The following is a 12,097-nucleotide window of genomic DNA, read 5'->3' as shown; positions in this document are numbered from 1 at the left end:
AAGCCGACACAGAGTTGAAGAATCCATCATCGACAACCTCCAAAAAATTCTGGTTGAGAAATAAAGTTTTGAGAGCAGAACACTCAGGCTTTCCAACTAGTTCCTTTGATTTTATTTTGCATCAATGATATTCTTTCTACAGTTTTCCATTCCCTAATCTCAGGTTCTGCAGTTAACTGAGCCCCTGATCGCACAAAAAATTTACTGTTTTGTGCTTCTCCCATATTCGCTATGTATCCATAAAACCATGTCGCCAACCACATCATGCATCTTCACTTGTTCACATTGAGCTGATGAATTACTTAGGCTGTGAAACTCAACCAAAAACCCCTCAAAAATACAATGATTAAGTCAGATTTGAGAATTATATAATCCTCAGGATATAGACTGCAATACAAGAGACATGATCTAGTTTGTCATTATCCTCCCATTTTCTCATGTGTTGATTGCTGCAATTTAGCAATTGCATTTTCCATGATTGGGGGCTCCCCTTGTAAGCCTTGGCACGACCGACTGTATCTACTACAAGAGGCAGTCCATAGCACTCTGGAACTACCATTTTAGCTATCTTCGGAATAGAGATCTGGATCACTAGCAAGGGTCTCATGTCCAACCTTTTCTTCATACAATTTCCAAGCTTCATCTAATCCCAAACACTTAATTTGTGAGGTTGCAGCTTTATACCATGGCATGAACCATTTGGTATCATTGTTATCTCACTATATTTTTTAAAGAGTAATGGCAAAAGGTTAATTCAAAAATTATTTAAGGATTTAATATTTTATTACAATAAATTAAATTATGAATTTTTTATTTTAGATAAATTGATCCATTAAGCATATTTTTTTATCCAATTAAACTTATAAATATTTATTTTTATTTTAATTGAACTCTTGATTAGATGAAAATTGATTTTGAAAGTTAATTAATTTTTGTGTAACAAGATCTTAATCGATGAAAATAAATTTTAAGAATTAAATTAATTATAATAAAATAATAAAAATTTAAATAATTATTAAATTTTTATTCGAAATTTTTTATCCTTTCAGCAGGAGTAATTTTAAACTGTTTTTCTAGTGTGTAACAGTGACGTGATATCTATTAAATTTTTAAAAATAGGAAAAAAAACCGGTGATCTAAAACTTCGGTTCAATCCGAACCATTAAAACGAAATCTGTCCACAGTCCACACGTCATCAGTTATCAACTCAGTCCATTACTCAATGGTGTCACATTTTTTGTATAAAAATTCTAAAACCTGATCTTTTTCTTTGTTTTTTTTTTTCTCGAAACCCAGTTGAATCTGTTTAAAAATCATAGTTAAAAAAATTTTTATGAAATGAGGGTCCAGCCATTGTTCGTAATCATCTCGACACTTTCCTTCTTCTGGGCCGCCGTTTTACTCTCTCCTTCAACGCCGTCTTTGCAGCCTTCACATTCTTCGAACTTTCCTAACAGGTTACCGATCAATCTACTCTCTTTGGATTCTTATTTTCTCTTTATATATATGATAAATTTATTTATGAATCTTTGTTGATTTGGCAAAATTGCAGTGCCGAATCGGATGTATGGAGTGTGAAGAGAATTGTGGAATGGAGGCCTTGCAAGTGGTGGCTTCAGTCTCGCCTAACCCGTTAGTGTTTACTATATTCCTTTGATGATTCCTGCATTAGCTTTATTGGTTATTGGGTTTTTTATTGGATTTTGGGGGGAAATTCAATGATGTATTTGGAATAGGATTATTCTTTGTGAAGGGAGGATATATATATATATATATATGTATCTATGTATCTATGTATGTATAATTTAATGAGTTAGGTGCCAAGGGAGTAAGAAAAGGAGTGAATTTTTAGTGTTTGAGAAATGGTTTTTTCTTTTTTTCTTTTTAGTTTTTCATGTAAAAGATAGGAAAACATTGTTGTAGTCGGTATCAAAATAATATTTGGATTATACTAATATCATATGGCTTAATGACATAAGTTCATTGATTTGTTTGATGTAGATTCGGGAGAAGCATATGGGAAAGGGGTACATTTTGTGAAGTTGTGTTAAAGTTTTAAAAGAGTGTGGGAAGTGGGGTTTACATTAGGTTATAAAGCCTTTTGTTTGGATTTTGATATTCTGAGTCAATTTTTTTAATTGGCTATCAGTGCAGACATTTGCATTGGTTTTTTTGTTGAAATCCTGCAGCTCTACCAGCCAAGAGTAATGGGTATATTCGTGTGGATTGCTATGGTGGCCTCAATCAGATGAGAAGAGATGTGAGTGCACAGTTATTGTAATTTTTTTTAAACTTTTAATGTGCTCTAAAAATCAGATGTTTTCATGGTGAGGGCAGTTTTGTGATGGTGTTGGTATTGCACGTCTGCTAAATGCTACTTTGGTGTTGCCAAAGTTTGAGGTGGCTGCATATTGGAATGAATCAAGGTAATCGAAATGCAGTGAGTAGGTTATCTTGTTTTCAGGGCCTTGTAATTTCTGAATCTTTTTTGAATATTTTCAAACATGTTAAGACATTAATGTTATAATCGTCGCTAATTTTGTCATGCTTGTAGTGGAAATACCCATAGTGATATAGTTCGAATAATTCTGAATCTACTTACTGAAGTTAAGATTACAAGAAAAATTGAGTGTAAAATAAAACCAAAGCAATACCCGATTAACTAATGCTTCTGCTGTTGCTTGTACGGTAGTCTGGGGGGATTAGTGTTATAAGTCATGTCTTCCAGACACCACCACTTGCCCTATCTTATCGTTGCTATCATCCCTACTTTCCTTTTTCTTTATCACATTGGTGTTTGTCGTTAGGTTGATAAGTGCTTGTGAGATTCTCTTTAGAAAATTTGCAAATGGTTGTTAAGGGATCAACTTCGGAAAATTGAACCTGTACCTTACTGTCCTACCATAAATTCATAATGTTAATGATTTAAGTGCTACTGAAGCTTTTTTGTTTCTTCATAGTGCCCACACTTCCCTACGGATGTTAATTAAATTGTTATGATATGTCCCATATGCTTTTTTTTCCTTTTAAATATTTAAATTATAAACAAATCTATCAGTATATACTTCTTTGTATGTACTGGAAATTTGGTCATAGATATTACAATCATGATTCTAGTAGTTGTTAACAGCTTCTTTTCGTTTAGCATTACATTTAATTTATTATCATGTGAGTGTAGCCAAAAAGTTTCCTATGGTAGAGTGCTTAATGATAACCAAACGTGTTTATGTTGCCATTTTGTTTTATGTAGATAACATCTTTGTAACTCTTTGCTTTCACCACAGTGGCTTTGCAGATGTATTTGATGTCAATTACTTCATAAAACGGATGAATGGTTTTGTTGAACTTGTCAGAGACTTGCCACCAGAGATATCATCAAAAGAACCCTATCGAGTAGATTGTAGTAAACGGAAAGGTCAATTTGATTACATCGAAAGTGTTCTTCCATCCTTGTTGAAATATCATTACATCTCTTTCACGCCAGCAATGAGCCAAAGAAGGGATAGGTATTGCTTTTTCTCTTTCAGAAATTCTCACACTTCATTTACATAGAATTATTGCATAGATGAAGAGTATCTTTTTTTTATGACATCTTCTAGGTACCCTCAATATGCAAAAGTTGCCCTTTGTCAAGCCTGTTACAGTGCATTAAGGCTGACCAAATCATTGGAGAAGAAGGCTACTGAGCTTCTGGAAGCCATACCCAAGCCTTTCCTCTCCCTCCACCTTCGATTTGAGCCAGACATGGTAGCTTATAGCCAGTGTCAGTACTCAGGTCTTTCTCCTACCTCGATGGAAGCCATTGAAGCAGCAGGTGGAGATGATAGAAAGCCATGGACTGGAGAAGCAGCTCGCCTTTGGAGGAAAAGGGGGAAATGTCCTCTCACACCTAATGAGACAGCTTTTATACTTCAAGCACTTTCTATACCGACAAACACAAATATTTACCTTGCAGCTGGGGATGGACTAATGGAGATTGAAGGTTTAACATCTATTTATACCAATGTGTTTACCAAGTCGGCCCTGCTTACTGGTGAGGATTTCAAAAGCATGCATGGGAACACAAAAGCTGCATTGGATTATTATGTATCTATAAACAGTGATTCTTACATGGCTACATACTTCGGAAACATGGATAAGATGGTGGCGGCAATGAGAGTTTTTAAAGGATTGTACAAAACTCTTTTCTTAAGCAGAAGAGCTTTCGCCGAGTTTACTTCTGAAGGGTTGGAAGGGAAGCTGTTGATGCAAGCGTTATGGAAGGCTCACAAAGATGATTTTATCATGGGCCGAGGTTCCGCCTTGCCTGACTGCTTTTGTGAATCCAAATTATAGTTTCTAGTTTCTAGTTTTTTTTTTTCCTTTCTGTGACTATTCATTGTTAACTCTTTTTTCAGGTATTATTTTTGTATGAAATTCTATTGCATAGTTGTAACCCTTTTAGCTGGGTTTCTAGAAATTTTTTTGTGAAATTTTCAACGTAAAACGCTTCTATTGGATTCTTCCTTTGATCCTCAAAAGTATTTGATTAAAGCCATTATGAGGACTGTGTCTTTTTCCCATGTTCATGTCAAACTAATTTCGTGATGGATTCTAAAAGTTTTTACTTCAGCACCTAGAAAAAAAAAAATCCTGGTATGATGCAAGCGTTGATGCAAGCGTTATGGAAGGTTCACAAAGATGATTTTATCATGGGACGAGGGTCTGCCTTGCCTGACTGCTTTTGTGAGTCCAAATTATAGTTTCTAGTTTCTAGTTTTCTTTTTCCTTTTTGTGATGATTCATTGTTAACTTTTTTTTCTAGGTATTCTTTTTGTATGAAATTCTATTTGCATAATTGTAACCCTTTTAGCTGGGTTTATTGAAATTTTTTTCTGAAATTTAAACGTAAAACATTTGTATTGGATTCTTCCTTTGATCCTCAAAGTTATTTTATTAAAGCCATTCTGACTGTGTCATTTTCCCATGTCAGCATCTAGAAAAAAAAAATTCCTGGCAGAAAGCATCTAGAAATTGGATTGCTTGTGTTTGAAGTTCCTTTGGAAGCGAATCATTCATTTATTTGTCTTAAAAGTTTCAATGCTCATTGGTCTCCAAGAGCTTGGGGTTCGATCAAGTTTTCCCATCTGAGCTGTAAATTGTACCAAAACCTTTAAGCTTGAGAGAAACTTGGGCTTAATAAGCAATAAAAAAAATTGATCTTTGAAAATGCACTCAAATAAAATAATTTTAATCGGGTGATTTTATCTCACAATTGAAATCAAATTCTATTTTCATTTCTAAGAACTAAAAAAAAATTATATATTTGATAATTTTAAATACAGTATTATGATATGATATGAAAATTATACAAAAATATAAAAATGATATGATTTACAATTTTTATAAAAATCACATATAAATTTGGTAAAAACAAAAATAATACATTTCATGTTTAACATATCGAGTGTTGATAAAATTTGTGACATGATAATTTTGTATTTTACATAAATTTAAACTCAAATAAATATAACATAAATGCATGAATTATCAAGTCTAAAAAAATTAATATTATATATAATCCCTATATTATAGTAAAATATTAAATATATTAATTTTCAAAATTTTTTAATATAATACTTGAATTATGAATATGTTAATTAATATAATATTTGAATGAGTATATATTCATCACCAATATCTTTTAAAATTAATCGCATTAGTTATATATTTATAATTCAAGTGTTACATTAAAATTTTTTAAATTTAAATATTATATTAAATATTTTACTATAATTTTAAAATCATTCACGAGGTTAACAAGAAGCAATGTCCCCTTGACTCAATCATTAGACTAAGAAACATACGGAAACTTAACATGGAAAATTTGGAAGAAGGAACAAGACTGCTTCGACTCGATCATGGGATGTGTTTGCAATTTGAACTGCTGACCATATAAAATTACTTTTCTTTGCTTTCAAGACTTAATTAATTATTGTCATTAATGACTAACCACGTCAAGGATAATTAAAAGGACCAGCAACAGTTGCTAGGCGATTAGACAAACTCCTTTTAATAAGCAAAACCTGATCCCTTACTTTCCAAGCAATTGTAGCAAGTTCTTCAAGCATTGCCAATTAGCATTCTTCGACGTCATACCATAAACAAAGCCTTTTCGTATTCATCCAAACCTTTTCCCTACTCATCTACGTCAAACCATGAAGAAAAACAATTCTTAAATAAAAAATTAAATTCAATTGATTTATAGAATCACTTATAATAAGTGATATGTAACAAATTTAAAATTTAAATCTCAATATTTATAATTTTTTCTTTTATTTTCAAGTTGCAACCTAATATTTGTATATATAAAAAAAAATTATTGTGGTTTACATTTATGATAAAAGTATTTTGTGCTATAAATTTGGTGAGTGCAGAATTTAATTTCATTTACCGAATAATCTTTTTGCCAAATCTATTCTTTACTGAAAGTGGATAAATCACTATCTTGTAAAGTTGCATACAAAAATATTGGGCGAATCTGAAAACAACAAAGAAATTGGCATGCTTGGAAACAAAGCGAACCAGAACCGCAATCTGGAACGGATTGTCAAGATAAACATAAGCAAAATGCAATGAAATAAACCACTTTTGTACCTTATAGGTGGAAACCAACTCTAAAATTGACTATGGCTACATGTCAACGTGAAAGCCTCAATGAATGTGATTATGTCGCAAGCTAACCAAAGATGTCCAAGATATCAAGTTACTTGTACATACAAGTTTGGTAATCTTAAACGCGTTTACGTGACCTGAAATGTTCCTATATAGCATCACATCAAGTATTGTTCTAGATGAAAGTTTCCTACTAAGATATATAAAAATATATTCTCTCCCAACTTTGGCATGGTAAGAAAACTTCTCTTACAGGAGCAAAAGTTGAAGAGTGAAACGAACCTGAACCTGAATTGCACATAGCTGAAGATTTTCGAAATAGCATATACTCCCAAAAGGTCTTCCATCTGTAACTTTAGCTTGTTGATAACTTTTACTTGAAAATTCTAGCAAGGCGTGCTTCTACATAAAAAATGTAAGATGGTATCACAGCCTATTAAAATAACCCATTTTTTGTTTGACTTCCTAGCTACAAATATGGGAAGCCAAACCATCATCTTATCAACAAAGAGACTTGTGCAAGGAAGAAAGAATTAGAGAAAGCTATCTTGCAATTACCATGAAGAATAGCTCCATGCCTCATTCATACCACAACTCCAAATTTCCAGAACCAAATGTCCATAACTTCAAAGATCATAGAGCCATGAGGTCCAATGTCACAGAGAAAAAGCCATTCGTCGACATAAAAGAAAGTGCTGAGGCATTCATCCAGAAATTTAGGCACCAACTTTTGCTCCAGAGGCTGGAATCCATTGAGAATTATGAGCAAATGTTGGCAAGAGGACTCTGATCGGTTGCCCTTTCTTTTATCTTTAAGACCTTGCACTGGTATTCTGTGCTAGCTTCTTCCATTTGTTTCATTAATCTGTTTTTTGGCTTGTATTTTGTCTATATGGATGAATATATACAGATGATATCGAAAGTTGAAAATACGTAAAAGAAAATATCGTCATATATTATATAATTAAATTAATACAAGCTTCTTTTTTTTTGTATAATTTGTAGTAAATTTTCATGATGAATTCTTGTCTGCTTTCCCCCTGTAATCTCCATCTCTGTTTTCCATGTCTTTCAAATGATAATCTTTTAAAAAGAAGGATATCCCTATTTTAAAAGCAGTTATTATATAGTTGAAAATCCTTTTCTTTTTTAATTTTACATTAAACCGTATATGTTAAAGCATTTGACTGTCCTAGAGTTTAGTAAATCACTAGATCCTTTCCTTTTAATAAAAAACTAAAAAGCAGAGCAGAAGCTTCCAATAGCATCAGCGCTATCTAAATGCATCTTACGAACCACGGTGCAATTGGAGGTCAAAATCCCATTGAATTCCATTGCTTCGATCTGATGGAATCAAACGGGTCCTTATTAACCCCACCATTTCGTAAAAGGATAACTTTTTTTTTTTCCAAAATGCGTCGTTTGGTTCTCTTTTAGATCGTCGAATTCAAATATAAATTTTTAATCTACACAAATTTTATAGATCTATATTTTTTTTCTAATTTTCGTATATATATTTTTTTAATTATTTATTTTTAAGTTATTTTATTTTCATTAAAAAATGAAATGATTATTCTATAATGTTAAAACAAGTAAATTAATCATTTTATAATTTTGAAAAAGGTAAATAGTCATTTTATAATGTTGGAAAGATGTCTAAATATAACTTTTTGGGAAATTTTTTAATATATTTTTTAATTTTTTTGTTATTTATATTTTAAATTATTTTTATTTTGATTAATGGGTAAAATGATCATTTTATAATGTTAGAAAGATAAAACGATCGTGTCACAATGCTAGACTAATGTTGCAATATAGTACTTTTGGAGATTCTAAAGTATATAGATCTGATTTTTTTTTATTTTCATATTGTTTTATTTTTATTATTTACATTATAGGTTATTTTGTTTTTATTAAAGCTTAAAATTATCATTTTATAATGTTGGACATGTGTCAAAATATAACCTCTTTGAAAATTCTTTTAATATACTTTTAAATTTTTATTATTAACATGCATTTAAGTTATTTTATTTTCATTAGAGGGTAAAATGATCATTCTAAAATATTAAAAAAGATAAAATGATCATTTTATAATATTAGACAGATGATAAAATATAATCTATTTAAAAATTCTTTTCATATATTTTTAATTTTTGTTATTAACATTTTAATTGTAATTTAGCAATTATCTGCTTCCTGAATATAGAAAACACATGAGACCCATTTTCCATCTATTTTCCATCCACCACCAAGAGAGAAATTTCATTCAAATTCATAGATGATGAACCACATTGTTGCAAGAAGACAAGAACATTCCAATAAAAAGCAAAGAAATCAGCCGCCAATCGAGAAAGTAAAATGCAAGATCGCATTACGGTAAGGGGGAGACAGAAGTCCTAGCATCCAACCAAGATGAATGAATTTGGCCTTGCGTAGGTTGAGAATTTAGGGATGAGACAAGCGGTTTCTGTCATTTTAATTTCAAATTTTCTTTGGATCGCTTATTCATGAACAAAAAATCGAAGAATCAACTCAACCAAGAACTCTCTTTCGTTCGTCTGGTTGCCTCCAAATAGCCACAAACAGGCAAGAGGCAAGACAAAAAACCCTTTACCAATTCCAAGACCTATGGACGAATGGCCAATTTATTTAAAGGTAAAATAATTATTTTATAATATTAAAGAAAATAAAAATAATTGTTTTACAATATTGAACAGCTGTCACTCTCTAATCCCTTCAAGAATTCTTTTAATAGAGTTATATTATAGATGAAATTATGATCACAAATAGAGATTATGTTTACTAAAGCATCTTAGTTGTTAAGAAATAGTAATAGTATGAAATGAGAGATACAGAAGGGAAGAAACGTAAATCCAAAGCCAAAATGAATGCCAAAACAATGATCAATTTTAAGAGCATGGCAATGCCTTAAAAGAGGAAGAAATGGCAGGTTTCAGCATTGGAAGGAACCTTTTTGCTAACTTCCGTCCAAATCCAGGACTCAAGATTGGTTGGGATTTAGATTTTGTGGGCCTCTTCTTTTTTTTTTTTTTTGGTTTCTTAACTCTTCTCTCCCTCCAAAATGAACTTCCATTGGACAGGTGCAATCATAATTTTCGATTCTTTATCGGTCATTCATTTGATTTTTCAATACTACATTTACATGATAGATTGTAGATGAAATTATTATTCTGGATAAAGACTTGAATCTAATTAATACGAGATGAATTTGTCCAATTTGGAAATTAGATTGACATCATAACATGACCTGTCGTAAAGGTAACCTAGTAATAGACCATAACTCTAAAATTGACACAAATCTAAATACGTAAATGAGGTGTGAATGATAGCTATATATCCTAGTATTATTCGAAATTTATGAAAGGATAGATAGCAAAATCCTATTCAAATTGTGATTTTTTATGAAGTTTTTCTTTTTCGTTCTATGATAAATAAATTAGGATAAGACTATGTGCTCATAACATGATTTCCAACAAACTCTTTCATGTGAATGGCATTTCACACTGTATATCAATCAAAACTAGTCCCAACTTGTGCATTAAAGTAGTAGATTTTGATACCCCAAATCATTCACAACAAGAGAAAGGGGCCTTATATAATTTTAAGTACTAGAAAGAGCTTTAGAGAATAGTCCATTTTTAATTAATTAAAATAAGCTCATAAAATGATCACTTCCATTGGGATCACAACTAGGTCTTGTCTTTATTAATTACAAAATAAATAATATTGAACAGACTACTAAACCAAGTGAAGAAAAACAGGGACTTGTGCATACAATAGTTAGACAAGAACATGACAAAAACAAAGCAGATAGGGTGCTTTTTTTTCTTATGATTTTTACTAACATGCAGCTAAATCAAATGACTTAGCTCTGCTCCTGCAGATGCTCTTACTGCTGAACCACTTGCTGTATCTGCTGACACTGCAGCAGTTGCAGATTCACTCGGGAGCATGATCGAGCCATCTCACCTGCCAGGGGGATCACTGGTAGGTTATCACAGTTGCATAACTCAATCATAAACCCATCTGGGTCATGGAAGAACAGTTGTTCAACATAGATCCCGCCTTCTTCCACTATTGCCCGCACGTATTCCAAATCCATTTCCTTCAGCTTCTTCTCCACTGTCCCCATGCTCTCACACTAAACATGGGAATACAATTAGTAAATTAATTACCTAAGCTGCAAATCTATAGCTACCAGGGTTCCTTATCAATTTATAGTTGATTCATCTTCTTGTCAATTCCATCACCATAAACAAATTAATAAACGAGAGGGCCATGCATACACTAAGCTATTTAAGTGTTTCTAATTATGTTATTCCTCCCCACCAACTAACATTCCAACATGATTACTCTGAAAAAAAGGATAAAAAAAGAGGTAGCGGATCATCATTGGTTTTTAAGAATAAGAAAGGATCAAATTCTAGAAAAATAACATGGTATCTTGATTTTTTCTACTTGGTGTATCAGAATTCAAATCCTTAGCTGCTGCATTGGCATTAATAAATTACAAATAGGTAAAACTATTAGGATTATCTGCCCAATTCAGAGTATTTGAATTGAAACAAATATTTAAATGAAAAAAAGAAGAAAGAAATTAACCTGGAAAGAAATGTGGTTGTCCTTGGGATTGATTTTCTTTTTCTTTGGCAAGTTCTCTGGATCCTCTGATTGCAGAAGATGTATCCCGATCCCATATCCAAACAACCTGCATCATCACAAAAGAAAAAATCCAGAAAAATGTAATCATAACTTGAAAAATGAAAATCAACCCAAGATTTCTTGCACTTTTCATCATAATATTTCGGATGAAATTTCTTGAAACAAAAATTAAGATTGACAGGAGTTCATTACCATGCCCCATTAAAGTCAAATGTTCCAGGCCTCCTGATTGGAACAAACCCAAGAATATTCTGATAGAAATCTATGGATTCCTCAACTGATCTACACACAAGGGAGATATGGTTCAAAGATTTGAGTTGAAGAGGGTTTTCCGTTCTTCCCGTCATCTTTTTAATTTTTCCAAGAAAAAATGTTTAAATCATTCGATAGACAAACACACCAGGAAAAGCGTAGATAAAGATTTATGGAGAGAATATGATTTAGAAAAACAGATAGATTTGAGAACCAGAAATTTATTGTTAGGAGGAAAACCAAAGAAATTAAAACTACGGCGCTACTAGAACCGATGTAACGAAAGAGAGAAAATACCGGCACTCCGTCGAGAGATGCCAAAGAATTGGGGTTTATGTATAGCAGGAAGGACGCAATGGGGACCTCTTCATGCAAGCCACGTGTCTTATAATGTGGATTACTCTGACACGCGACACCACGTGCTGACTAGGATTAGCACCGCCAAGGCAAGAACCAAACAAAGCTCTTCTGGTCAGACACGTAAGTAGTTGATATGGGTTCTTGTCGG

At 32.2% G+C, this 12,097-nt stretch overlaps 3 protein-coding genes across 6 annotated transcripts; 2 read left to right on the top strand and 1 right to left on the bottom strand.

Annotated features, from left to right (window-relative positions):
• The first annotated feature begins 1,228 nt into the window (after positions 1–1,228).
• LOC149510761 (O-fucosyltransferase 13-like) lies at positions 1,229–4,459 on the top strand. 4 transcript variants are annotated; one of them, XM_089756856.1, is made up of 6 exons: positions 1,229–1,457; positions 1,553–1,632; positions 2,190–2,260; positions 2,338–2,426; positions 3,285–3,506; positions 3,600–4,459. In XM_089756856.1, exons 1-6 carry the CDS (start codon positions 1,339–1,341, stop codon positions 4,333–4,335), a joined length of 1,317 nt encoding a protein of 438 aa, XP_089612982.1. In that variant the 5' UTR covers positions 1,229–1,338; the 3' UTR covers positions 4,336–4,459. The 4 variants fall into 4 exon arrangements, with proteins under 4 accessions (XP_089612982.1, XP_089612983.1, XP_089612985.1 ...); XM_089756857.1 differs by having other exon boundaries at positions 1,400–1,457; positions 2,150–2,260; XM_089756859.1 differs by having other exon boundaries at positions 1,403–1,457; positions 2,155–2,260.
• A 2,366-nt stretch (positions 4,460–6,825) lies between these two features.
• LOC149510760 (uncharacterized) lies at positions 6,826–7,652 on the top strand. The gene is made up of 2 exons (XM_089756860.1): positions 6,826–6,992; positions 7,124–7,652. The coding sequence occupies exon 2, from the start codon at positions 7,214–7,216 to the stop codon at positions 7,442–7,444; it is 231 nt and encodes a 76-aa protein (XP_089612986.1). The 5' UTR covers positions 6,826–6,992; positions 7,124–7,213; the 3' UTR covers positions 7,445–7,652.
• A 2,642-nt stretch (positions 7,653–10,294) lies between these two features.
• On the bottom strand, positions 10,295–11,895 carry LOC111280365 (glyoxylase I 4-like). Its single transcript, XM_022867680.2, has 3 exons — positions 11,530–11,895; positions 11,278–11,383; positions 10,295–10,816 (listed from the first exon to the last, which is right to left on the bottom strand). Exons 1-3 carry the CDS (start codon positions 11,682–11,684, stop codon positions 10,565–10,567), a joined length of 513 nt encoding a protein of 170 aa, XP_022723415.2. The 5' UTR covers positions 11,685–11,895; the 3' UTR covers positions 10,295–10,564.
• Positions 11,896–12,097: the final 202 nt, after the last annotated feature.

Source organism: Durio zibethinus, chromosome 28 (genome assembly GCF_047325235.1).
Source record: "Durio zibethinus cultivar Kanyao isolate XHJ-2024 chromosome 28, ASM4732523v1, whole genome shotgun sequence".
Taxonomy (NCBI): domain Eukaryota; kingdom Viridiplantae; phylum Streptophyta; class Magnoliopsida; order Malvales; family Malvaceae; genus Durio; species Durio zibethinus.
Note: the sequence above shows the minus strand (reverse complement) of the source record. Positions and strands in the feature narration are given on the sequence as shown.

What these genes read in the sequence shown, in the direction of transcription:
- LOC149510761 (XM_089756856.1), top strand. Translation starts at nt 1,339, where the DNA reads ATGAGGGTCCAGCCATTGTTCGTAATCATCTCGACACTTTCCTTCTTC. An exon ending in GCTTCAGTCTCGCCTAACCC is followed by an intron (nt 1,633 to 2,189) that starts GTTAGTGTTTAC and finishes GAAATCCTGCAG; the next exon opens with CTCTACCAGCCAAGAGTAAT. An exon ending in ATGAGCCAAAGAAGGGATAG is followed by an intron (nt 3,507 to 3,599) that starts GTATTGCTTTTT and finishes GACATCTTCTAG; the next exon opens with GTACCCTCAATATGCAAAAG.
- LOC149510760 (XM_089756860.1), top strand. Translation starts at nt 7,214, where the DNA reads ATGAAGAATAGCTCCATGCCTCATTCATACCACAACTCCAAATTTCCA.
- LOC111280365 (XM_022867680.2), bottom strand. Translation starts at nt 11,684, where the DNA reads ATGACGGGAAGAACGGAAAACCCTCTTCAACTCAAATCTTTGAACCAT. An exon ending in TTTGACTTTAATGGGGCATG is followed by an intron (nt 11,384 to 11,529) that starts GTAATGAACTCC and finishes GTGATGATGCAG; the next exon opens with GTTGTTTGGATATGGGATCG. An exon ending in ACAACCACATTTCTTTCCAG is followed by an intron (nt 10,817 to 11,277) that starts GTTAATTTCTTT and finishes TCCCATGTTTAG; the next exon opens with TGTGAGAGCATGGGGACAGT.